This window comes from Antennarius striatus, chromosome 7, assembly GCF_040054535.1.
Source record: "Antennarius striatus isolate MH-2024 chromosome 7, ASM4005453v1, whole genome shotgun sequence".
NCBI lineage: Eukaryota > Metazoa > Chordata > Actinopteri > Lophiiformes > Antennariidae > Antennarius > Antennarius striatus.
The window spans coordinates 1,460,799-1,483,872 of record NC_090782.1 but is presented as its reverse complement, the minus strand read 5'-3'; the positions used below and the strand labels follow the sequence as shown (position 1 = coordinate 1,483,872).

Here is a 23,074-nt window from a genome sequence, read left to right as displayed (position 1 = left end):
GTTCCTCATGAAGGTAGAGTGTGTGTCGTTCTCCATGAAGGTAGAGTGTGTGTCGTTCTCCATGAAGGTAGAGTGTGTGTCGTTCTCCATGAAGGTAGAGTGTGTGTCGTTCCTAATGAAGGTAGAGTGTGTGTCGTTCTCCATGAAGGTAGAGTGTGTGTCGTTCTCCATGAAGGTAGAGTGTGTGTCGTTCCTCATGAAGGTAGAGTGTGTGTCGTTCTCCATGAAGGTAGAGTGTGTGTCGTTCTCCATGAAGGTAGAGTGTGTGTCGTTCCTAATGAAGGTAGAGTGTGTGTCGTTCTCCATGAAGGTAGAGTGTGTGTCGTTCCTCATGAAGGTAGAGTGTGTGTCGTTCTCCATGAAGGTAGAGTGTGTGTCGTTCTCCATGAAGGTAGAGTGTGTGTCGTTCCTAATGAAGGTAGAGTGTGTGTCGTTCCACATGAAGGTAGAGTGTGTGTCGTTCTCCATGAAGGTAGAGTGTGTGTCGTTCTCTATGAAGGTAGAGTGTGTGTCGTTCTCCATGAAGGTAGAGTGTGTGTCGTTCTCCATGAAGGTAGAGTGTGTGTCGTTCCTCATGAAGGTAGAGTGTGTGTCGTTCTCCATGAAGGTAGAGTGTGTGTCGTTCCTCATGAAGGTAGAGTGTGTGTCGTTCTCCATGAATGTAGAGTGTGTGTCGTTCTCCATGAAGGTAGAGTGTGTGTCGTTCTCCATGAAGGTAGAGTGTGTGTCGTTCCTCATGAAGGTAGAGTGTGTGTCGTTCTCCATGAAGGTACAGTGTGTGTCGTTCCTAATGAAGGTAGAGTGTGTGTCGTTCTCCATGAAGGTAGAGTGTGTGTCGTTCCTAATGAAGGTAGAGTGTGTGTCGTTCTCCATGAAGGTAGAGTGTGTATCGTTCCTCATGAAGGTAGAGTGTGTGTCGTTCTCCATGAAGGTAGAGTGTGTGTCGTTCTCCATGAAGGTAGAGTGTGTGTCGTTCCTCATGAAGGTAGAGTGTGTGTCGTTCCTCATGAAGGTAGAGTGTGTGTCGTTCCTCATGAAGGTAGAGTGTGTGTCGTTCCTCATGAAGGTAGAGTGTGTGTCGTTCTCCATGAAGGTAGAGTGTGTGTCGTTCTCCATGAAGGTAGAGTGTGTGTCGTTCCTCATGAAGGTAGAGTGTGTGTCGTTCTCCATGAAGGTAGAGTGTGTGTCGTTCTCCATGAAGGTAGAGTGTGTGTCGTTCCTCATGAAGGTAGAGTGTGTGTCGTTCTCCATGAAGGTAGAGTGTGTGTCGTTCTCCATGAAGGTAGAGTGTGTGTCGTTCCTCATGAAGGTAGAGTGTGTGTCGTTCCTCATGAAGGTAGAGTGTGTGTCGTTCCTCATGAAGGTAGAGTGTGTGTCGTTCTCCATGAAGGTAGAGTGTGTGTCGTTCTCCATGAAGGTAGAGTGTGTGTCGTTCCTCATGAAGGTAGAGTGTGTGTCGTTCCTCATGAAGGTAGAGTGTGTGTCGTTCCTCATGAAGGTAGAGTGTGTGTCGTTCTCCATGAAGGTAGAGTGTGTGTCGTTCTCCATGAAGGTAGAGTGTGTGTCGTTCCTCATGAAGGTAGAGTGTGTGTCGTTCTCCATGAAGGTAGAGTGTGTGTCGTTCTCTATGAAGGTAGAGTGTGTGTCGTTCTCCATGAAGGTAGAGTGTGTGTCGTTCCGAATGAATGTAGAGTGTGTGTCGTTCTCCATGAAGGTAGAGTGTGTGTCGTTCCTAATGAAGGTAGAGTGTGTGTCGTTCTCCATGAAGGTAGAGTGTGTGTCGTTCCTCAAGAAAGTAGAGTGTGTGTCGTTCTCCATGAAGGTAGAGTGTGTGTCGTTCTCCATGAAGGTAGAGTGTGTGTCGTTCCTCATGAAGGTAGAGTGTGTGTCGTTCCTCATGAAGGTAGAGTGTGTGTCGTTCCTCATGAAGGTAGAGTGTGTGTCGTTCCTCATGAAGGTAGAGTGTGTGTCGTTCTCCATGAAGGTAGAGTGTGTGTCGTTCTCCATGAAGGTAGAGTGTGTGTCGTTCCTCATGAAGGTAGAGTGTGTGTCGTTCTCCATGAAGGTAGAGTGTGTGTCGTTCTCCATGAAGGTAGAGTGTGTGTCGTTCCTCATGAAGGTAGAGTGTGTGTCGTTCTCCATGAAGGTAGAGTGTGTGTCGTTCTCCATGAAGGTAGAGTGTGTGTCGTTCCTCATGAAGGTAGAGTGTGTGTCGTTCCTCATGAAGGTAGAGTGTGTGTCGTTCCTCATGAAGGTAGAGTGTGTGTCGTTCTCCATGAAGGTAGAGTGTGTGTCGTTCTCCATGAAGGTAGAGTGTGTGTCGTTCTCCATGAAGGTAGAGTGTGTGTCGTTCCTCATGAAGGTAGAGTGTGTGTCGTTCTCCATGAAGGTAGAGTGTGTGTCGTTCTCCATGAAGGTAGAGTGTGTGTCGTTCTCCATGAAGGTAGAGTGTGTGTCGTTCCTAATGAAGGTAGAGTGTGTGTCGTTCTCCATGAAGGTAGAGTGTGTGTCGTTCTCCATGAAGGTAGAGTGTGTGTCGTTCCTCATGAAGGTAGAGTGTGTGTCGTTCTCCATGAAGGTAGAGTGTGTGTCGTTCTCCATGAAGGTAGAGTGTGTGTCGTTCCTCATGAAGGTAGAGTGTGTGTCGTTCTCCATGAAGGTAGAGTGTGTGTCGTTCTCCATGAAGGTAGAGTGTGTGTCGTTCCTCATGAAGGTAGAGTGTGTGTCGTTCCTCATGAAGGTAGAGTGTGTGTCGTTCCTCATGAAGGTAGAGTGTGTGTCGTTCTCCATGAAGGTAGAGTGTGTGTCGTTCTCCATGAAGGTAGAGTGTGTGTCGTTCTCCATGAAGGTAGAGTGTGTGTCGTTCCTCATGAAGGTAGAGTGTGTGTCGTTCTCCATGAAGGTAGAGTGTGTGTCGTTCTCCATGAAGGTAGAGTGTGTGTCGTTCTCCATGAAGGTAGAGTGTGTGTCGTTCCTAATGAAGGTAGAGTGTGTGTCGTTCTCCATGAAGGTAGAGTGTGTGTCGTTCTCCATGAAGGTAGAGTGTGTGTCGTTCCTCATGAAGGTAGAGTGTGTGTCGTTCTCCATGAAGGTAGAGTGTGTGTCGTTCTCCATGAAGGTAGAGTGTGTGTTGTCTGCTCAGCAGACACAGATCCAGGTAACGGTTTATGGTGAAGCGGCTGCAGCAGGATTCGGTCAGTCTGTTTTTGGATCAAGCCAATTCAATAAATTACACAGGAAAGGTGGTACATGGCCTTCTGGGTAGTAAATAGGAGCACGTAGCAACCAGCTGTGGCGGCCTGGATAACCGAGGCCTGGATAACCGAGGCCTGGATAACCGAGGCCTGGATAACCGAGGCCTGGATAACCGAGGCCTGGATAACCGAGGCCTGGATAACCGAGGCCTGGATAACCGAGGCCTGGATAACCGAGGCCTGGATAACCGAGGCCTGGATAACCGAGGCCTGGATAACCGAGGCCTGGATAACCGAGGCCTGGATAACCACCTGATTGGAGGCAGACATCGTTGGGCAGAGCTGGTCCGGTCGCTTCCCTGAGAGCAGTGAAATATAACACAGTTCATGCTGATCAGAGGGTAGGAAAGGCTCACAGCGACCTGGAACAGGGCCGTGTGTCCACACAGGTTCCCCCCTGCTCCTCATTCGTTGGCTTGATTATGTTCTCGCTGCATGTTGGTGGAAAGTCAGAGTAGTTTAGTCCACAAAGGATCTCCATCAGGAAGAGAAACACAGAGTTCATCTGAGAAATTAACATCACGCTAAGAAACGTGACAGGAAGTGGTCACCAAGGGAAGCTGTGAAATTAATTCCATGTTTTATGTTTATATGAATATGAAGGAGACCACCCACACACACACACACACACACACACACACACACACACACACACACACACACACACACACACACACACACACACACACAGCCAAGACACTGCTGGCTACCTGCTGCAGGTGTTAGGTTAATCTCAGGAAAAGGAGCTCCTGATAGAAGGATTTGGATGGAGAGAGGGTGACGGGATGGAGGGGGCACAGAGCAGCAGGATAAACATTCACCATTTAAACTGCCTTTAACCACCTTTAACTGTCTCTAGTTGTCTTTAACTATCTTTAACCACCTTTAACTGTCTCTAGCTGTCTTTAACTGTCTCTAGCTGTCTTTAACTGTCTCTAGCTGTCTTTAACTATCTTTAACTGTCTTTAACTATCTTTAACTGTCTTTGTCCGATGTTGGAAATGACAGAAACATGTCTTCTCTCTTTGAACATGCATCACCCTGCCATCCTTCATGCAGATCATTAATGAACGTTACAGGGCGTACTCCTGGGTGGCCGAGCTGATCCAGGTTTTTATCTGCGTCAGCGTCACTGTGTCCTTCCTGGTGATGGGATCGGCCATGAAACACACCAGTAGGTCTTCTTTACTCTGCTGCCCTCATGACCCATACAGAACCAGCTGACTGTTGCTTTTATGCAGAAGAAGTGGAATGGTTATCACAGCAGCGTCGTGACGATACGCATTTCTTTATCAAATTGTTGAGCTATATTTATTTAATATATTAAGATTTTCTTTCTCCTTAAAAATAAACCACAACATTTTGAATACCAAAAAAAAAAAAAAAAACGAGACAAAAAAGTGGGGGTTATGAAGAGTTCTATGTACACTAAAATGGTACATAGTACAAACATTTTGGTTTAATTTAATTTTGTTCACACTGGGAGCCAAAAGTAGAATGGAAGAAAATAATGAGACATCGAGCTGTAGCTGGGGGCTGTCGACCCATTTCTCTATGCTCTCGACATTATAGCAGATATGTTTCCATCGATAGAGTCCAAAAACAGTCGGGACTCTATCAAAGACATCAGTCTTTCATCAGGTCAGGAAGTCCAAAGATGCATATTCCATTACTGTCCTGTGCCATCCCACAGCCGAGGGGCCCCATTCATTTGAGTCAGAATGGAGAGGAATCCTTTCTATATCTTGAGAGGCGATTTGGGGCAACATGTGCAGTATTTTCAGCTGTAGTGCTTTTGTCCCTTTACAAACTGTTATTTTCTTTGCACTATTCCAGATATCCTCCCATATCTTCTCTAGTGTCACCCCCAGCGGTCTAACCCTAACATCTGAGCAGCCCCTCAGGCTGTGGCACTAGTGGAGGCGTGTTCACCAGAAAGAAACACTTTTTTCTCCATGGTTTAAACATTTGTGTCAGTAAGCTGTACAATTTGTGTACAATTTCTATCTATCTTGATATCTATCTATCTATCTATCTATCTATCTATCTATCTATCTATCTATCTATCTATCTATCTATCTATCTATCTATCTATCTAAAGTCTGTACTCTTAACATTACAAAAAACATCTGTTCTCCATAAGATCTCAGTCATATTTTTCCATAACCAGATTAAAAGACAGGAGAACAGTTCCACCAACAAGATCACCCAAAGACCAGGTGCTCTTAGCCGTCCGTCTTTTTAAGGCTGTGTCTAAGATTCCTGGGAGAAAATCAGATGTGAAAACAGATGTAAGAGCTGACCCCCCCTTCATACGCTGTGCAGTCCTCCTTGCTCTAATAGTGTTAATTTTAAATGGATCAGATTTTAGTTTTTGAATAAAGAGTAAATTCTTCAGACAGCTGGAGAGGGTCTTCTCAACATCAATCCAGATTGATGATACATCATTTTTTCATCCAGGCAGCTAGATGCCTTCAGTGGGCACTCAGTCGGTATCCTTTAATATCTGGTAGGCCTAGTACAGGTAAGTCCTGTAGGGGACCTCGTTAATGGGAATGTATTAAGGGCATCCAGCTGCTGCTGCAAACTATCCAGAGGCATTGCCTCGCATTTGGAAAAACTGTATCCAGAACAGGCAGCAAACGAGACATTTCTCTGAACCAAATGATGGACCGACAAGGAGGGACCCAACAAAAATAGCAAAACGCCGTCTGCAGATAAAGTAATCTTGTGCGATTTTCCATCAACATTTAGTCCAGATATAAGTGGTCTATTCTGATAGCCTCCGCCAGGGGTTCAATTGCTACAGCAAACAAGAGTGGAAACAGAAGGCAGCCCTGTCTGTTGCCCATATGGGCTGTAAATGTATGGACCTCTGGCCATTGGTTATGACGGCAGCCATTGGCTGGGATATAGAACCTTCACCCACTCAACTAACGCATCACCTAAGCCAAATTGCTCAAGAGTATAAAACAAATAAGGCCATTCCACGTGGTCAAAGGCCTTTTCTGTATCTAGAGAGTCCAGAGCACCATCTATTGTCTGCTAATGGGATAGCTGCATAATATTTTGTAATCTTCTATTATATGAATTAGATCCTTTGATGAAGCCAGTTAGATCTCCTCTGTCATTTGAAGAAGGCCTTCTGAATGTCTTGCTAATATTTTAGGCAGAACAATCAAATCTACATTTAGGAGTGAACTCGGCCAATAGGAGGCGCAGTCCTCCGAGTTCTTCCCTTTTGTAAGTATTGGAGAAATGTTGGCTCTGGTCAGTGATGATGGAAGAGTGCCACCCGCAAAGGAATGACTAAACACATTCATGATGGTTCTAACGAAAGATTTTGAAGTTCTTTTGCAATCCTGACTCCCATGGCCATCAGTCCCTGGTGGTGTCCCTGTTTGTTGTTCATGTTTGTCTGCTTGTTTGTCAGTCGACGGCCTGGTGAGCTCGCTGTGGAGCAGCAGGATGGGGGGGCTGTCTAAAGCCTGGGAGCAGGGCCGACCCAACAGGCTGCACACGTGTTCAGCAGCGAGGTGAGGTGTGAGGACTGCTTCAGTCTTCATGCTAAAAACGTCTTGTGAACTACAAATTAGCCGTTCACCGTGTGTCGCTAAGGTTAGCAGTAAACTGTTGGCTGAGAGCACAGCGTGACAGAGACGTGTGCAGGTGGTCCTCAACACACAAACACAATTCATTCTGAGAGTTTGTAAATTGTTATTTAATAAATATCAATCTATAATCTTCATTTTAGGTCCTTTAAATGCCATTACTACTCTATTACTCTATTACTACTAAATACTAAAGTAGTATTCCCTAACACTGACCAGAAACAGTTACAGGATGTTAAAACAACACATAATGAAATAAAGGCACAGGTCGTTTTGAGTTCAGTCTTTCTGATTAAACGTCGCTTCCAAAGAAAATATACACAAAAAATTACATTTAAGTTTCCGTCTTTTCACTTGGCTTTAATATCTGTTCACCACAAATACTGGACTCTAAAAATCACTAGTACTGTCAGTCAGCTGTTGATGTTGAAGATCCACCGTACCGTGTGTGTGTGTGTGTGTGTGTGTGTGTGTGTGTGTGTGTGTGTGTGGTATAGAATGACCAGCTCTGTTTCTCTTCCAGCGTGGCTAAAGGATTGATGTCACTGATTGGATTCAGTGTCATCTTTGTCGTGTCAGTGTGTGATCCCAGGGTAAATAACACACACACACACACACACACACACACACACACACACACACACACACACACACACACACACACACACACACACACACACACACACACACACACACACACACAGGTACTGATCAGTGCTAGTCCTAACCGTCTCTTTCTTCTCAGGGTTTCGTTGTCCTGTTGGACAAAGTCGTGTCTTTCTCCCTCAACACTGAGGTCGGCCTCTTCGTCTTCATCATGCTGAGGGAGTCCAGAGAGGACAGATTCCAGTGAGAACCTGATTTTCTTGTCATCATTTCAAAGTTCTCGAGCCCTTACTGATGAAGGGTTGGGTTTAAGTTTTTAAGTCCACAACACATTCATGGAGCTTCATTGCATCATCCTCTGAAACATCTGAGGGTGTGTTTGTCCCGGACCAGGGTTCCTCCTGGTCCAGGACAATGTCTGGTCTCAGGTGTCCAGACTGTAGGCAGGTCCTGGATCATGAAGGGACTGTTTGGTTTTGGCTGTGGCTTTGAGTCCAGCCCTGGTGTGTTGATGACTGACCAGCAGATTAACAAATGAACACCACAAAGATTTTCGACTTGATTAATTTTGTCCACATTCTGTGAGGTGACCCTTCAAAGCCAAGTGTGTCGTATGTGATTCACACCACCTTTCAGGATTTAGATATTTCTACATCAAGAATTTAACACTTTTTTCCACATTTATACAATCAAACGCATGCATCTGCATTTTTCTTGTGAAAAACACCTCATTTATACTTTTTTTTTGACAAATTTATCAGATGATTCCATTAGACCCTATATTGCAAAAAGATATATTTTTCTGGCCATCTTTTCATGGGTCAGGTTTTTAAATGTTTCCTTTTTAAGTGGATTATATATTATTCATTTTGTCTTCGGAGTTGTTCTTTAGTTTATTAGGACATGCTAAAACGTCCCCCGATCTAAACAGGATGGCGGTGAGCAGAGAATGACTTCATCTTCATTTTGGGGTGAAACGTCAGATTGTTTGAAATCGTCTCTTTGTCTTCCAGACACCTCGTCATCCCTTTGCCAGTAGGTGATGCTGTGTTCAGCCTCACTTGGCTGCTGCCCACCTACTTCCTGTTTGCGGTTACCTATGATGTCCTGCAGACCCTGGCCGATGTGGCGCATTACCTACGCCTCTACAGCCACGGTCTGGAAGCACACCACCACAATCTCAGTGTTTCAGCAGCAGCCAATATGTCCGTCCTGCTCTGATCATCCAACCTCCAGCAGCCAACATGTCCGTCCTGCTCTGATCATCCAACCTCCAGCAGCCAACATGTCCGTCCTGCTCATCGTCCAGCACCCAGAGACGCATGGACAGCCAGAGATCCCAGACTAACTGGTTCTTTAGAGTTTTATTCAGGCAAACATCAAGCCGTGATTGATCTGTCAGCTGATGACATCATTGTCTTTTTGTTGGGTGGTCTCCCTGTCCGTGACTTGCCCCAGATTAACTGGAATCACTGTGGTGCGTCAGAGGGTTGTCCCTCCCGACACCAGGGCTAGATGTAATACCCTGAAATCAGGCACATTGCAGGACGACAGTGTGAACGGAAACTACAGCTCATCACATCTAGGCGTCAGTCATGTCACGCTCACCAAAGTTATCCTGGAACACGGAAACCAGTGTTTTGGGAAATCATCTATTAAGTGTGTTCTACATTGTGACATTTATAAACAAAGTTTATAAATGTTAATATGCATTTGATCACCACTGCTGTGGAAAGACCATTTGAAGAAATAGTCTTAGTAAGAGGACAGCAGGGCGAGTTGTAAGTAGTTAACTAGTATGAAAGTAGACTAGATCCTCTGCTCGGGTCAGACCTGCACGTGTATCTGGACTACCAGAGGTACGGAAGCCCACTTCTGCCAAAAACTCTGGTACTCGTTGTAAAGAGAAACTGCGTTGACTTTGTGTCTCACTAAGCTGTAATTAGGTGACACTGAACACAACCAAAGCAAACCAACATGGATTCACCACCGGTGGAGGTTAGTTATTGAAAAGGTTTCTCAGTGTGCAGTCCTGATGTTTGTACGTGATCACACTGATGTAATGGTGACTCCAGAGTGACTCCACCTTACATCCAACCAGCCAGCATTCCTGTGCATGATTCCTGCAGAGCTCCATCACAAACAAGCTTTTGAACTTCACTAATAAACTGAGGTAAACGTTGGATTGTTTCATTGTCGACGTTCCAGGGGCCACACCTGTCCAGGAACCCCGGTTCATCTGATGTGTTCTACAGAGAACATCTCCTTAGTGTGTGGGTATCATCACACCTCTTTGGGTAGATGAGGGCGACCAGCTCGTTCTCTCCTTTAGTAAATCGCACCACTGACCTGTGGCTCAGCAGGGTGTTAGCACAAGAAGTCAGCCTTTACTTTACGAAGGCGGCCACATAGGAACAACCTGGGGGTGGTGGGGGTGAGCAGGGGAGCAGAACTGATTCCAGCTACCAGTTCACATTCCAGACTTTGGTCCCTGCTGGACTTGAACCAACCCCCTTCTGATGCCCAGGCCAAGTCCTGATGGACTGAGATGCTGATTTGGCCAAAGTGGTTGAGAGGCTACGACCGTTTCTGTTCATTGTGAGGCAGAGCGTAGAGATGGTCTGGAACCGGAACTCAGTACCCAACACACACACACACACACACACACACACACACACACACACACACACACACACACACACACACACACACAAATAAATACTCGAGACTCTTATCAAAATAGATTTTATTCTGGACTTCACTGATCTTAAATGATAACAGGTTGATGTGAGGCGGCTTTCAGAGAAAACAACAGAACACAAAGGTGTGGCGCCCGTTGGAGACGCTGCTGGGCTGACGCGGCGCCTTTGTGGCGCGTCAGACAGAACGGCTTCGGCCACCAGGTCAGTGGACAGGACATGATCACATGAGAGGGACCTGCCACCCTAGATTTTCTGTTGGCTCAAACATGTGAACACAAACAGTACACAGGACTCCCAGGTAGGAACACATGCGTAGAAATGTCCAATTTATTACAGGGGATACAGGAGAAAATAAAGCTCATTTGTATTTGTACAAACATTTCTCAGAAGCAGAGGAGCTCTGGAGGCAGACATGTCGGTGGTTCCGCTAAACTGACCCCCCCCCTCCGTGGTCACTGACACATCCTCATGACTTCCTCCTTCTGGCCAAGTCCAAGTGGCGTTCCACCTTCGTGAGACCAACAGAGCAAAAATGGCTCTGAAACTCCACGCACAGAGGGTTAACAGGACTTTACTGAGTGTCAGTGAACGCACCGTGAGACATCTTCAGTCCAACACATATTTATGCATTCTATTTTATAGAGTGCTCCATTACCTTCTACTTCAGTCATCAGATCGGAGGCAAAAATCAGATTCTGCCTTCTTTAGTTCACTGTGCAGCGTTACGCCAGCCCATAGTCACCCAGAGACGTCTGCTTCCAGAGCAGTGCCCCCCACCAAACATTTGAAACAGTAAGAATGAAAAAAGGGGCATCAAAACAGTGCCCCTCCAGTCTTGGCTTGTTTCTATTGTTCATTCCATTTAAAGACCTTTTCATAGTCTGGTGTGTCGGCCAGGAGGAAGCCGTCCTCTGGGACCTCCCAGTGTGTCGGCCAGGAGGAAGCCGTCCTCTGGGACCTCCCAGACAGACGGACGTGGAACAAAAGTCCAACAGATTTAGTGATTTGCTCCTGGGAGATTTCTTCCCATCAAGGTGCCTTTAGGTGACAGCTCTGCTCTCAGTGAGCCTTACATTACAGGGTCAACCTCTGCTATTTGTAATAGCATCAGCGTAACAAAAGGAAACCTTTAGGATTCATAGAACACGTAAGATAACACTGCCAATAAATCATCTGTTCACATTTTTTTAAATCTACAAAGAAATTACAAAAAATGTAACTTTGAATGCGTCTTCAAAAGAGTAGAAAATGTCAGGAGTAAATTGTGAAACAGGTGAGGCTGAATGAAGGTGTGAACCGGTGGTGGGCAGAAGACTCAACATGTGACCTGTAGCGGCGTCACCTCGTCCACATGGCGTAGAAACAGCAGTCATGTGATCACGCCCCCACATGATGACCAGCGTCCAGACAAACGTGAAAACATCCACATATTGCTTCTATGATTCTGCTTCTGGGGGGGGGGGACACTGAGGAGCCTCCTTGTGTCAGGGGTCAGCCAGCAGAACTCAACAGGGGGGGTCTGTGTGGGCAGCCGTCTTATTAAAACAGTAAAAACATGAACAGATTCCGTTCTGGGGTGCTGGGGGCGGAGCCAAGGACAGATCTCCATCCTGGGATTAAAACGGCTAATCTCAATCTGAAACCATCAGATGTGTGGCTTCATCACATCAGGACACCCAGCTAATCCAGCTAGCTTCACACCAGCAGACTGGAGCTGACCCCCCCATGGTGAACGATGTGTGTGTACTCGTCATGGAACACGACCCCTGACCCCACCGAACACTTCAGCCACAACATCCTGTGACGATTTTAATCCTGGTGGCGAACAACCGCCCGGTGGGACAGATCTCCAGTCCGCTGAAGGACAGCCAGTATCCTCTCTTCCATTCCTGGGGGGGTCAGACGTGGTCAGACGTGGACTTCTGCTCGTTGGAAACGCTGCCCACGCCTGGGGTCCCAGGGTGGACATGTTTACTGTAGGGATCCACCTTACTGTGGTACGTCTGATCGGTCCTGACGTCCTCTGAGGGTCCGCTTCTGCCCCCCCCGAGCCCGTCAGAACATCACCAGAGCCTCGAGGGAGTGACCCGGCATCACTGCTGGAATGCTATTGGCTGCGTTAGCAGTGGTGGGTGGGACCTAAGAGCACCGGTTGAGCTGGTGGAAACCCCCCCACCCCCGACAGGAGTCCACATCAGTAACCGTACGACCCGCACTAACACCCCCACAGAGAAGCCACTGCGGTTTGAAATCAGGACTGGACACTGGTTTTTGATTGGAGCTGCTGGGCGCGTCTGTCCTTCAGCAACTCCCATCCACTCCACCCCGCCCCCCCCAAAAAAAGATAAAAAATATAAAAACATCAAAACCAGAGATCTGAACTTTAAGAAACTAAGTGCCATCCTACTTACGGTGGAGGGTTTGATATGTCTGCACAACGAGATCCAACTAGTAACAGATCAATACTTTTTTCATTGTTTTTCATTTTGGTGATGATGATGATGATGATGATGATGATGATGATGATGATGATGATGATGATGATGAGCGTGGTTTGAAGATCAAAAAAAGCAAACAGCTTTTGGTACATATACGGATCTGGAGCTTTTTTTTTTGTCTATCAGTTTTTTTTGGCGGCGTCCCTCCAGCGTCTCTGTCAGAGTCTGCAGATAGGGGGCGCTCCTCCCTCCACCCGCTGATCCGTCCCTCACTCCCATCTCTTCATCCCTGTGTCTGGACCTGCTGTGTCGACTGCTTGCTTCCTGTTCCTGTCCTCCTGCTTCCTGTCTGTCGGTGGGCGGGGCCAGAGTCGTAAGCGTGAGCAGTACGCAGGGCAGGCAGGGACAGTCATTTGGCTATGTACACATTCATGGTCGGTCCATGGCTTCCAGCAGCAGCACTATTTCCGCAGGTCTAGTACGCACACCTGGGGGGGGACGACACGAGTCAGAGCGGACGTGACGAGTCACAGCGGACGTGACGAGTCACAGCGACAGACCGTGTGTGTGTGTGTGTGTGTGTGTGTGTGTGTGTGTGGTCACTTACAGATCCGTCTGATGCACTGGCTCCCACTTTGTCGCCTGCCGCGTTCCAGCAAACCTCAAAGATGCCCCCCGTCCCTCTGTAGCTGTGGACTAAAGCCCCTGTCTGCAGAAAGGCACAGGAACAGATGGTGGGGGGAGTCAGAGTGAGGCATTAACACAGAAACATCATTATGAGTCACAGTTTGAACTCTTTTTACTGTATTCTTACCAATAACTCCCCCAATGGTGTACAGACAGAGCAGAAGGGTAATGAGACTGTTTTGCCACTTGGGGGCAGCAGTCATTTACAGTTTGTGAGGGCTTGTGGTCATTGTTTCTTTCCAGACATGTTATTACAGCAGACTTCACCTTCATCACATTTACAACATCAACAACATCCATCCATCCATCTTCCACCGCTTATCCGTAGTCGGGTCGCGGATCCACCAGCTCTGACTGGGGGTCCCAAGGCGTTTCCAGGCCAGTGTTGAGATATAATCCCTCCACCTGGTCCTGGGTCTGCCCCGAGGTCTCCTCCCAGATGGACGTACCAGAAACACCTCCCTAGGGGGGCGTCCCGGAGGCATCCGCACCAGATGCCCAAACCACCTCAACTGACTCCTTTCCACGCGAAGGAGCAGCGGCTCTACTCTGAGCCCCTCGTGAACAGCAGTGTTTCTACCTTATCTCTAAGGGAGACACCAGCTATCCGCCTGAGAAAGACCATTTCAGCCGCTTGTATCCGCGATCTCGTTCTTTGGGTCATGACCCATCGCTCATGACCATAGGTGAGGGTAGGAACGAAGATTGAACGGTAGATGGAGAGCTTTGCCTCTCGGCTTAGCTCCCTCTTTGTGACAACAGTGCGGTAAAGCGACTGCAATACTGCTCCTGCTGCCCCCATTCTCCGTCCAATCTCACGCTCCATTGTTCCCTCACTCGTGAACAGGACCCCAAGATACTTAAACTCCTTCACTTGTGGAAGGACCTCATTCCCCACTTGGAGAAGGCATTCCACCGGTTTCCTGCTGAGGACCATGGCCTCAGATTTGGAGGTGCTGATCCTCATCCCCGCCGCTTCACACTCGGCTGCAAACCGGACCAGTGAGCGCTGCAGGTCACAGGCTGATGACGCAAACAGGACCACATCATCTGCAAAAAGCAGCGATGCAATCCTCAGGCCACCAAACTGTAACCCCTCCTCACCACGACTACGCCTCCATATCCTGTCCATGAAAATCACAAACAGAATTGGTGATAAAGCGCAGCCCTGGCGAAGGCCAACAGCTACTCGGAACAAGTCCGACTTACTGCCGAGAACCCGAACGCAGCTCTCACTTTGGGCGTACAGGGATTGGATGGCCCTGAGGAGAGGCCCCCTCACCCATAGTCCCGCAGTACCTCCCACAGTATATCCCTGGGGACTCGATTGTATGACTTCTCCAAGTCCACAAAACACATGTAGACTGGATGGGCATACTCCCAAGCCCCCTCTAGGATCCCTGTGAGAGTAAAAAGCTGGTCCGTTGTTCCACGACCAGGACTGAACCCACATTGTTCCTCCTCAATCTGAGGCTCGACAATCGGCCGGACCCTCCTTTCCAGCACCTTGGACTAAACTTTCCCATCGTGCAGTTGTTTAACTACCTCGGTGACTTCGCCCTGAGAGACTGACTCTGATCCCCCATCATCCTCCAGCTCTGCCTCTGCAACAGAGGACGGGTCAGTTGGGGTAGTTGGATTCAGGAGTTCCTCAAAGTGTTCTTTCCACCGACCGACAACCTCCTCAGTCAAAGTCGACAGTGTCCCATCCTTGCTGTAAACAGCTTGGATGGTCCCGTTTCCCCCTCCTGAGGTGTCGGACAGTCCTCCAGAACAACTTTGGTGCCGTCCGATAGTCCTTCTCCATGGCCTCTCCGAACTCCACCCACACCCTCTGTTTTACCTCCATCACAGCCGAGGCTGCAGTCCTTTTGGCCCGTCGGTACCCTGCAACTGCTTCAGGAGTCCCCAGGGACAACATGCCCCTGAAGGCGTCCTTCTTCAGTCGGACGGCTTCCCTGACCACCGGGGTCCACCACGGTGTTCGAGGGTTACCGCCCCTTGAGGCACCCAAGACCTTGAGACAACAGCTCTCAGCTGCAGCTTCAGCAATGGAAGCTTTGAACATCGACCATTCAGGTTCAATGCCCCCAGCCTCCACAGGGATGCACGAGAAGCTCCTTTGGAGGTGTGAATTGAAGTCCTCCTCCAGACGTTCCCAGTTCACCCGCACTACTCGTTTGGGCTTCACCCGAGTGTCCAAAACACACGGTCGAAGGTCAGATGATACGATCACAAGATTGATCACTGACCTCCGACCCAGGGTGCTCTGGTACCAGGTACACTTGTGAGCATCCTTGTGTTGGAACATGGTGTTAGTTATGAACAATCCGTGACTAGCACAGAAGTCCAACAACATAACACCGCTCGGGTTCAGATCAGGGAGGCCATTCCTCCCAATCACCCCCCTCCAAGTGTCTCCATCATTACCGACGTGTGCATTGAAGTCCCCCAGAAGAACAATGGAGCCCCCTGCAGGGATCCCGGACATCAACAACTTTTGAAAAATAAACAAAGGATGTATCAGCAGATTAACTCAGGTGATGTGTCTCATTCTAATGACCCTCATTAGTATGCAAAGGCTTGGTGAAACTGGAAATTCAATGACCCCCCTTTGACACCCCCTGGAACCCCCATCAACCATTGTTGAGGAGCCAGACGGGTTTCACGTTTGATTTGTGAGCTTTTAGACCACTCCGAGGTCGTCCACGCCACACGTGGACTTTTGTTCATTAGTGTGAAAGTGAACAGCTCCTGAGAAACTTGGTGCCCCCTCCCTAACAGGAGCAACAGAAACCCTAAACAGACATTATGGATTACAAGCCTCCTGATTTCCATTTATTTCAGTGGAATGTAAATGATATGTTTAAGCGCTCTCACCTGCCAATGTAAGCAGCAGATGTTTGTGAACGCACCGTCTGTTTCAACTGACTTCATCAAACAACTGGAAGCCAAACATCTCCAGACTCCCATTAAAACATGAGCTGCTTGAGGGTTGAGTCAGGACGAACTAACAGGATACGGCAACCCGTAAATCACCGACTCCTCCCACCAAGACGTACACAAATACAGTAGGACCTCCAGATACGAGCCGTCAGTTTGTCCAAATTTTGGTCGGACATACGAGAGGAAATCTGAGAAACGAGCAGCGTTCCAGGACTCCACCAGTAGTTGTTGGACAAAATGGACACAACATCAGTGGGACCGAAGGGTTGGTTATGAAGGGGGGTTGGTTATGAAGGGGGGTTGGTTATGAATGGGCGTTGGTTATGGAGGGGGGTTGGTTATGAAGGGGTGTTGCTTATGGAGGGGGGTTGGTTATGAAGGGGTGTTGCTTATGGAGGGGGGTTGGTTATGAAGGGCGTTGGTTATGAAGGGCGTTGGTTATGAAGGGGCGTTGGTTATGAAGGGGCGTTGGTTATGAAGGGGTGTTGGTTATGGAGGGGGGTTGGTTATGAAGGGGTGTTGGTTATGAAGGGGCGTTGGTTATGAAGGGGCGTTGGTTATGGAGGGGGGTTGGTTATGAAGGGGTGTTGGTTATGAAGGGGCGTTGGTTATGAAGGGGCGTTGGTTATGAAGGGGCGTTGGTTATGAAGGGGTGTTGGTTACGGACGGGCGTTGGTTATAAAGGGGCGTTGGTTATGAAAGGGCGTTGGTTATGAAGGAGTGTTGGTTATGGAGGGGGGTTGGTTATGAAGGGGTGTTGGTTATGAAGGGGCGTTGGTTATGAAGGGGTGTTGGTTATGGAGGGGGGTTGGTTATGAAGGAGTGTTGGTTATGGAGGGGGGTTGGTTATGAAGGGGCGTTGGTTATGAAGGGGTGTTGGTTACGAATGGGCGTTGGTTATGAAGGGGCATTGGTTATGAAGGGGCGTTGGTTATGAAGGGGTGTTGGTTATGGAGGGGGGTTGGTTATGAAGGGGCGTTGGTTATGAAGGGCGTTGGTTATGAAGGGGCGTTGGTTACGAAGGGGTGTTAGTGAACATCAGTATCTGACTTTCTGCGTTAAGCAGTCGCACGCTGAGCCAAAGCGCCCCTCACACACAGTTTAACCATGGTCACACACTCCTGTGCTGGACACGTCACACACACCGTGCCCCTCCCTACCTGTGTATTCCAGATGTGCACACATTTGTCGAAGGACCCGCTGGCCAGATGGCGGCCGTCGGGGCTGAAGGCCACGCTGTAGACGGGCTCCTGGTGCTTGGTCAGCGTGTGGATGCAGATGCCCCGCTCCACGTCCCACAGCCGGACGGTGGAGTCGAAGGACGCGCTGTGGACGAGGAAGACTTACAGCTCTGTTCATGTACCAGAACAAAATCTGTTCCTGTACCAGAACAAAATCTGTTCCTGCTCACAAACATCACCACAATCTGTCACTATGGTAACTGAGTTAATGATGCAATGATGTAAACAACACTCAAAAGCCTTTCTTTTTGTATATTCTTGATATATACATGGAGATACTTTATTAATCCCGGAGGAAGTCTATCAGAATACACGAATATACATTTATATTCGTTTATTTATTACTCTTTCTATTTGGTGCTGGTACTACTTTCTGTGTGCTATTTCTGTGTTACTGTGTACTCACTGTGCTGTGTGCGACGGAGAAGTTAATTTCCCTGACGGAACCTCCTTCAGGGATCAATAAGGTTCTACTTTACTCTACACACACAAACTTTGTTGTATCGTAAGCTGCTGCAACTTCAACTCTCCTCTGTTCCGTAACTAGATCAGTCGTCGTGACGATAAATCCCTGATTAGAGGCCTGATTCTAGTTCAGAGGCACACACACGCACACTGACCTGGCTAGCATGAGATTAGCGCTGGGGTTGTTGGTTCCAGGCCCGGTGGGACTCCACTTGATGGTGTAGATCTCTTTACTGTGGGCCTGCAGGTCGTGGACACACGAGTCCTGCTTCATACTCCAAATCTGAGACCACACCAGAAACACAGATCAGCCTTCAGTCTACAGGCCACGCCCACATCCTGACGGCGACGCCCACTCAGCTGAAGGCCAGTGGCGTCACACACAGACGATGACCCTCACCTTCAGCGTCATGTCGTCTGAGCAGGAGGCCAGCAGGTTCCCTGTGGGGTCCCACTTGATTGCATTCACTTCATTCTGGAGGAAGAAGGGGGGGGGGGGGGTGATGAGGACAAACACCCAACAGTCCAGACGTGAACACACACGTGAACACACACGTGAACACATACGTGAACACACACATGAACACACACTTACTGTGTGTCCCTGGAATGTTTTGATGGGTCTGTCCTGCCCCAGTTTACACACATGGATGCACATGTCTGTACTGCAGGAGGCAAACGTGTTATTGCTCTGCCAATCCACGTCCAGCGCCGGAGCTGCAGGGGGGGGGGGGGCATCACAACCGACGGTGAGACGGTGAACCAACGTGAGGCAGGAGATCACAAGAGGAGAACTCACCTGAGTGGAAGGGGAACTGCTGTTTGGCTTCTCCTGTGTGGGCGTCCCAGATGATTGTTGTCTGGTTAGCACACACACACACACACACACACACACACACACACACACACACACACACACACACACACACACACACACACACACACACACACAAAACACATGTGATCAGCGTGCTGTGAGTTACATACATGTTGTGTGTGTTCTGTTGGATGCTAGACTGTGGGACACATCTAACCAGAGTGAACAGCCATCCCATAATGCCCTGTTGTGTTGTTTCAGCAGCTCTCACAATGAGACGTGCTGTGTGTGTGTGTGTGTGTGTGTGTGGGTTAATGTCTCCTTCACTGCAGCGTGATGTCACCATGTCACTCTGTGATAGGCTGGTTCAGATGAAGGGGCGTGTCCCGCACCAGGCTGTCAGACATTAATGGTGGGGTCAGGAGGTCACAGCCTGGCCGTGTGGATGATGCCGTTGATGTAGGTTTATGCTTCTCAAGCCTCATTGCTTTGGCAAACCGCTCTATAAGGCGCATAATGAACGGGCAACTTTAAAACGTTTTACATTCATAAGGCGAACCGTCGTTTTTTGAGAAAATGAGCGGCTTTAGGCGCGACTTATAGTGTGGAAAATACCTCATGTTCCATTTGTGTTTGGCAAAACCTGCTTGTATAATGAATCTATACTTAGAAATGTGTGACTTAAGCTTGGGTGTACACTAAATGTGGTGAAGACGTGTTATAGAGTGTCACGTATGATCAGCTGGATGTGAACCCAGCAGGAGGTCGTAGGTCAGATCCTGGGTTACCTTGTCTACGCCCGCACTGAGGATGAAATTTCCTTTTTTGTTCCACTTCAGGGCAAAGATGGGACCTTTGTGTTGGCCGAGGGTACTGGCCAGGTTTCCTGCAGAGCACACAGAGAAGGAATGACACCTCTGGCATTACTGACGGCAGTACACAGAGCTGCCTCTAGGCGGCAGCATTGCTTAGGGATGAAGTACAGACGTCAGCGGCCGTCAACACACACAACTACCGCTCCACACACGTGTACAGAAACACACTCCTGGGCTGGAACAGGGTTTCCCTCTCCGCCTGCATCACTGCAGGGGTTCCACACACTCATTAGTGAATTAACAGCGTCTCACCGTCCTTCGTCCAGATTCTAGCAAAGCCGTCGTAGGAGCCTGTTGCTAGCAGCGTGCCCTCGCTCTGTCCGAGAGAGAGAGAGAGAGAGGAGTGTGTGAGTGTGTGTGTGTGTGTGTGTGTGTGGTAGACCCGTTCACACACACCGGCCTCTGAGAGCAGGCTGGGAGAACTTGAGCTGTGATTCAGCTGCTGTTAGCAGAGGTCTGTGTTTCCCATTATCATGGAGGCTTTCCAGGAAATATCCGCCTCGGCCCTCGGCTCAGATTTCCACGGCTTTGGCAGAGCTGGAGGAAAATTCCACTGTGATGTTCTTCTTCTCTGGTACACATCACCAGCAGCGAGGAGGAGCTCTGGGCGCCCGTTGTGTCTCCACACAGGACACGGAGACGCTGCCTTCTGACATTCAGACCACTCTGACCAGACACACTGAAGTGTGTGTGTGTGTGTGTGTGTGTGTGTGTGTGTGTGTGTGTGTGTGTGTGTGTGTGTGTGTCAGCATGCTTACGTTCCAGTCTAGCGAGGTGACATCTTTGTTGCTGGGGACGTCCTGTCCCCCCTCCCGTATGCAGTGTCTCAGCACCAGCTGTGTGGAGCTGCTCGTACTGTTCTCACTCAGGTTCCAGATGCGAGCCGTCGAGTCACCCGACCTGAGACACACACACACACACACACACACACACACACACACACACACACACACACACACACACACACACCAGTCTGTCAGTTCATGTCAATTGTTTTGCCCTTTAGTCATTGTCTAGCCAATCACAGCGCAGCCTGAAAAGCATAGCTGACTAGAATGGGGCCGCGTCACACCGGGGCTGTTGTTCAGTTATCAACACAAACACAAGCAGCTGCCTCCAGCTCCAATAGGAACACGGCCCTTCAATAGGGGGAAGTGGCTTTGACACAACAGGAAGTTTGGGATCATCCCGGTGGCCCCGAACACGTCCCGCCCAGCTGAGGATCCCAGAACCAAGGCCCAAAGAGAAGGTTTGTCTTGCACCAAGTTTCTCTTGGTTCTCTGAACTCAAACAGAGCTCTGAACCAAAAACAGGGGTTCCCGGGGGGGTGGGACAGGGACTCAGACTCACCCTGACGCCAGCAGGTCGCTGACTGGGTTCCAGGCACAGATGAACACTTCTGATTCGTGGCCCCTCAACACCATGGCCTTGTTCTGGGGGATCTCCACGTCTCCGTCCACCTCCATCAGGTCTGCGTGGTTGTCTGGTTGGGGGGGGGGGTGACACACATTAGCTCCAGACCCAGGAAACAGTCTAACAGAGAAGTAGCATTGGTGCTGCAGTTACGCTGACGCCCCCCCATCCCATCACTCACTAGCTAAGGTGTGCGCTCCGTTCTCCTCGCCGTTGGCAGTGTTCTCCCCATTCTTGGCATTGCTGGCAATGCTGCCCCCGGTGGCGGACGCCGGCGCCGAAGCGGCGGCCTGTTGCTGGGCCATTTTGTCCCGGTAAGCCTGCTGCCTCGTCTGAACGACGTCCGGCATCACCGCATCGATGAGGGACAGCGACTCTATGGGCCGCCCATCAAATAACGTGCCATCCTGTAGAATGGGACAAAAACCCAGTCAGTAGAGTAGAGTGGGGTGGGGTGGGGTGGGGTGCAGTGGGGCAGGGTGCAGTGGGGGGCCCCACCTCGTTGATGCTGACTTCGGCCTCGACATACTGCAGACCCTTCTGGATGATGCTGATGAGGGCAGCAGGGGGAACCAGAGCACCGTTGATGTTGGACTGGCTGATGTGACTCTCGATACCAAACGTAAAAGCTGAGTGGGAGAACCCTGGGTGGGAGGAAGAGGGGGGCACAAGAACATCACTGCATGGAACACCAGACAGGAAGTCAAAGCGCAGTGGCTTCATCAGTGACACATGGTTTGTTCCTGATTTCTCTGATGGCCACAGAACTGCTGTTTCTCCTGTCATCACATTCAAGTCGACTTTGATGGTTTTCATGTTTTAAAAGGGAACACTGGTGTTTAGACTCCTGAGGTCCATTTATACTCCACCTACGTGTGAACACACACACACTGGTTTGAAAAGCATGCGTATTCTTTGGTTGGTAAATTGAGAAGATGGCAGTGAAGGGTCACAGCTCAGACACAAACACGGAGGAGGCTGAAACCTTTCCAACCAATTAGAATCATCAATATACTCTAAATTACACAACAATGAACAGATAGCGCCACACGCAGGCAGAATAAGAGCGTATGTGCAGGAGAAAGCACGGCCCCCACCTCAGAGGAGACAGCTTCAGGTTCCACTCAGAAAAACTGTTTCAGCCTGAAGGAGTTATCTGACAATGAAGCACGTGATCTCTCAAAAAGAACTTGTGAAGACCAGATCGCTTCCTCCTCAAACCGGTCATCTGATGTTCTAACAGCTCTGATGCCTCAGGCCTACTTTTACAGATGATTACACACGTTTCTAAAAAAAAAAAAAAGGTGTAACACTCACATCGAGGCTTCAGATGTTATATTAAAAATAGCAAAAAATCAACATTTCAAATATTGTAAAAAAAATAATTGACTGGGTCTAGAAATTGTATCTCTGTATACAGTAGATTCTGATGCCAACAACATATTTCTAACTAGAACCAAGGCAGTCACAGACTACAACATCCCGCGACACCCCTGAATTTAAAATTTTACCCTGACCAATACTTGCATAGGTCAAAGATCAAAACTAGTCCTTGTATCTATGGTCTTACTCACACTGGCCTTCTCCCTCGTCTTTCTATTTTATCCCGTTCCTGAGTGTACACGTTTAAAAATGACCTTGACCTATTTTTCTCCAGGTCAAGGTCATCATCTCATCTTCATCCCCTCTCCTGCCTGAGTCATGTGCTTTTTGTTTCATCTTTTTATCTGCAACGGTTGTGAAGATATGTGGTGGACTAACGGACAACCGGACGGACACACGAACACTGACAACTACAACACGTCACCGCTTTGAAGTGGGACGTAAAACACTTGGACGGGGTCTAATACTATTAAAAAAATTAAACCATGAATGTTCTCATTTTCAAAATTTTATATTTTGTCTTTGTGCCATTTTCAATAAAACATGGAGTTACAATGTTTTATAAATCACCACATTCTGTTTCCATCTACATTTTACATCAGCCCAGGACATCCGACTTTATTGTTACGTCGGCTA

General features: G+C 48.6%; 2 protein-coding genes across 8 annotated transcripts in view; one reads left to right on the top strand and one right to left on the bottom strand.

Annotated features, from left to right (window-relative positions):
* The window catches only part of si:ch211-51h4.2 (uncharacterized), a 115,482-nt gene extending 105,828 nt beyond the window's left edge, over nucleotides 1-9,654 (top strand). For 6 of the 7 annotated variants that reach the window (XM_068318830.1, XM_068318831.1, XM_068318833.1 and 3 more), the window contains 5 exons: nucleotides 4,314-4,428; nucleotides 6,688-6,790; nucleotides 7,389-7,458; nucleotides 7,611-7,714; nucleotides 8,485-9,654. In XM_068318830.1, coding sequence (XP_068174931.1) covers nucleotides 4,314-4,428; nucleotides 6,688-6,790; nucleotides 7,389-7,458; nucleotides 7,611-7,714; nucleotides 8,485-8,692 — 600 coding nt within the window. In that variant the 3' untranslated portion in view covers nucleotides 8,693-9,654. Of the gene's footprint in view, nucleotides 1-4,313; nucleotides 4,429-6,687; nucleotides 6,791-7,388; nucleotides 7,459-7,610; nucleotides 7,715-8,484 lie in introns of those variants that run through there. The other variant, XR_011036699.1, reaches the window with a different exon arrangement.
* A 546-nt stretch (nucleotides 9,655-10,200) lies between these two features.
* Nucleotides 10,201-23,074, bottom strand: part of tbl1xr1a (TBL1X/Y related 1a) — a 57,586-nt gene continuing 44,712 nt past the window's right edge. The window contains exons 4-16 of the mRNA XM_068318837.1: nucleotides 21,554-21,699; nucleotides 21,237-21,462; nucleotides 20,993-21,125; nucleotides 20,401-20,542; nucleotides 19,895-19,958; nucleotides 19,556-19,653; nucleotides 18,750-18,810; nucleotides 18,546-18,667; nucleotides 18,351-18,425; nucleotides 18,106-18,233; nucleotides 17,405-17,570; nucleotides 13,219-13,320; nucleotides 10,201-13,099 (exon numbers count right to left, since the gene is read on the bottom strand). Coding sequence (XP_068174938.1) covers nucleotides 13,073-13,099; nucleotides 13,219-13,320; nucleotides 17,405-17,570; nucleotides 18,106-18,233; nucleotides 18,351-18,425; nucleotides 18,546-18,667; nucleotides 18,750-18,810; nucleotides 19,556-19,653; nucleotides 19,895-19,958; nucleotides 20,401-20,542; nucleotides 20,993-21,125; nucleotides 21,237-21,462; nucleotides 21,554-21,699 — 1,490 coding nt within the window. The 3' untranslated portion in view covers nucleotides 10,201-13,072. The remainder of the gene's footprint in view (nucleotides 13,100-13,218; nucleotides 13,321-17,404; nucleotides 17,571-18,105; nucleotides 18,234-18,350; nucleotides 18,426-18,545; nucleotides 18,668-18,749; nucleotides 18,811-19,555; nucleotides 19,654-19,894; nucleotides 19,959-20,400; nucleotides 20,543-20,992; nucleotides 21,126-21,236; nucleotides 21,463-21,553; nucleotides 21,700-23,074) is intronic.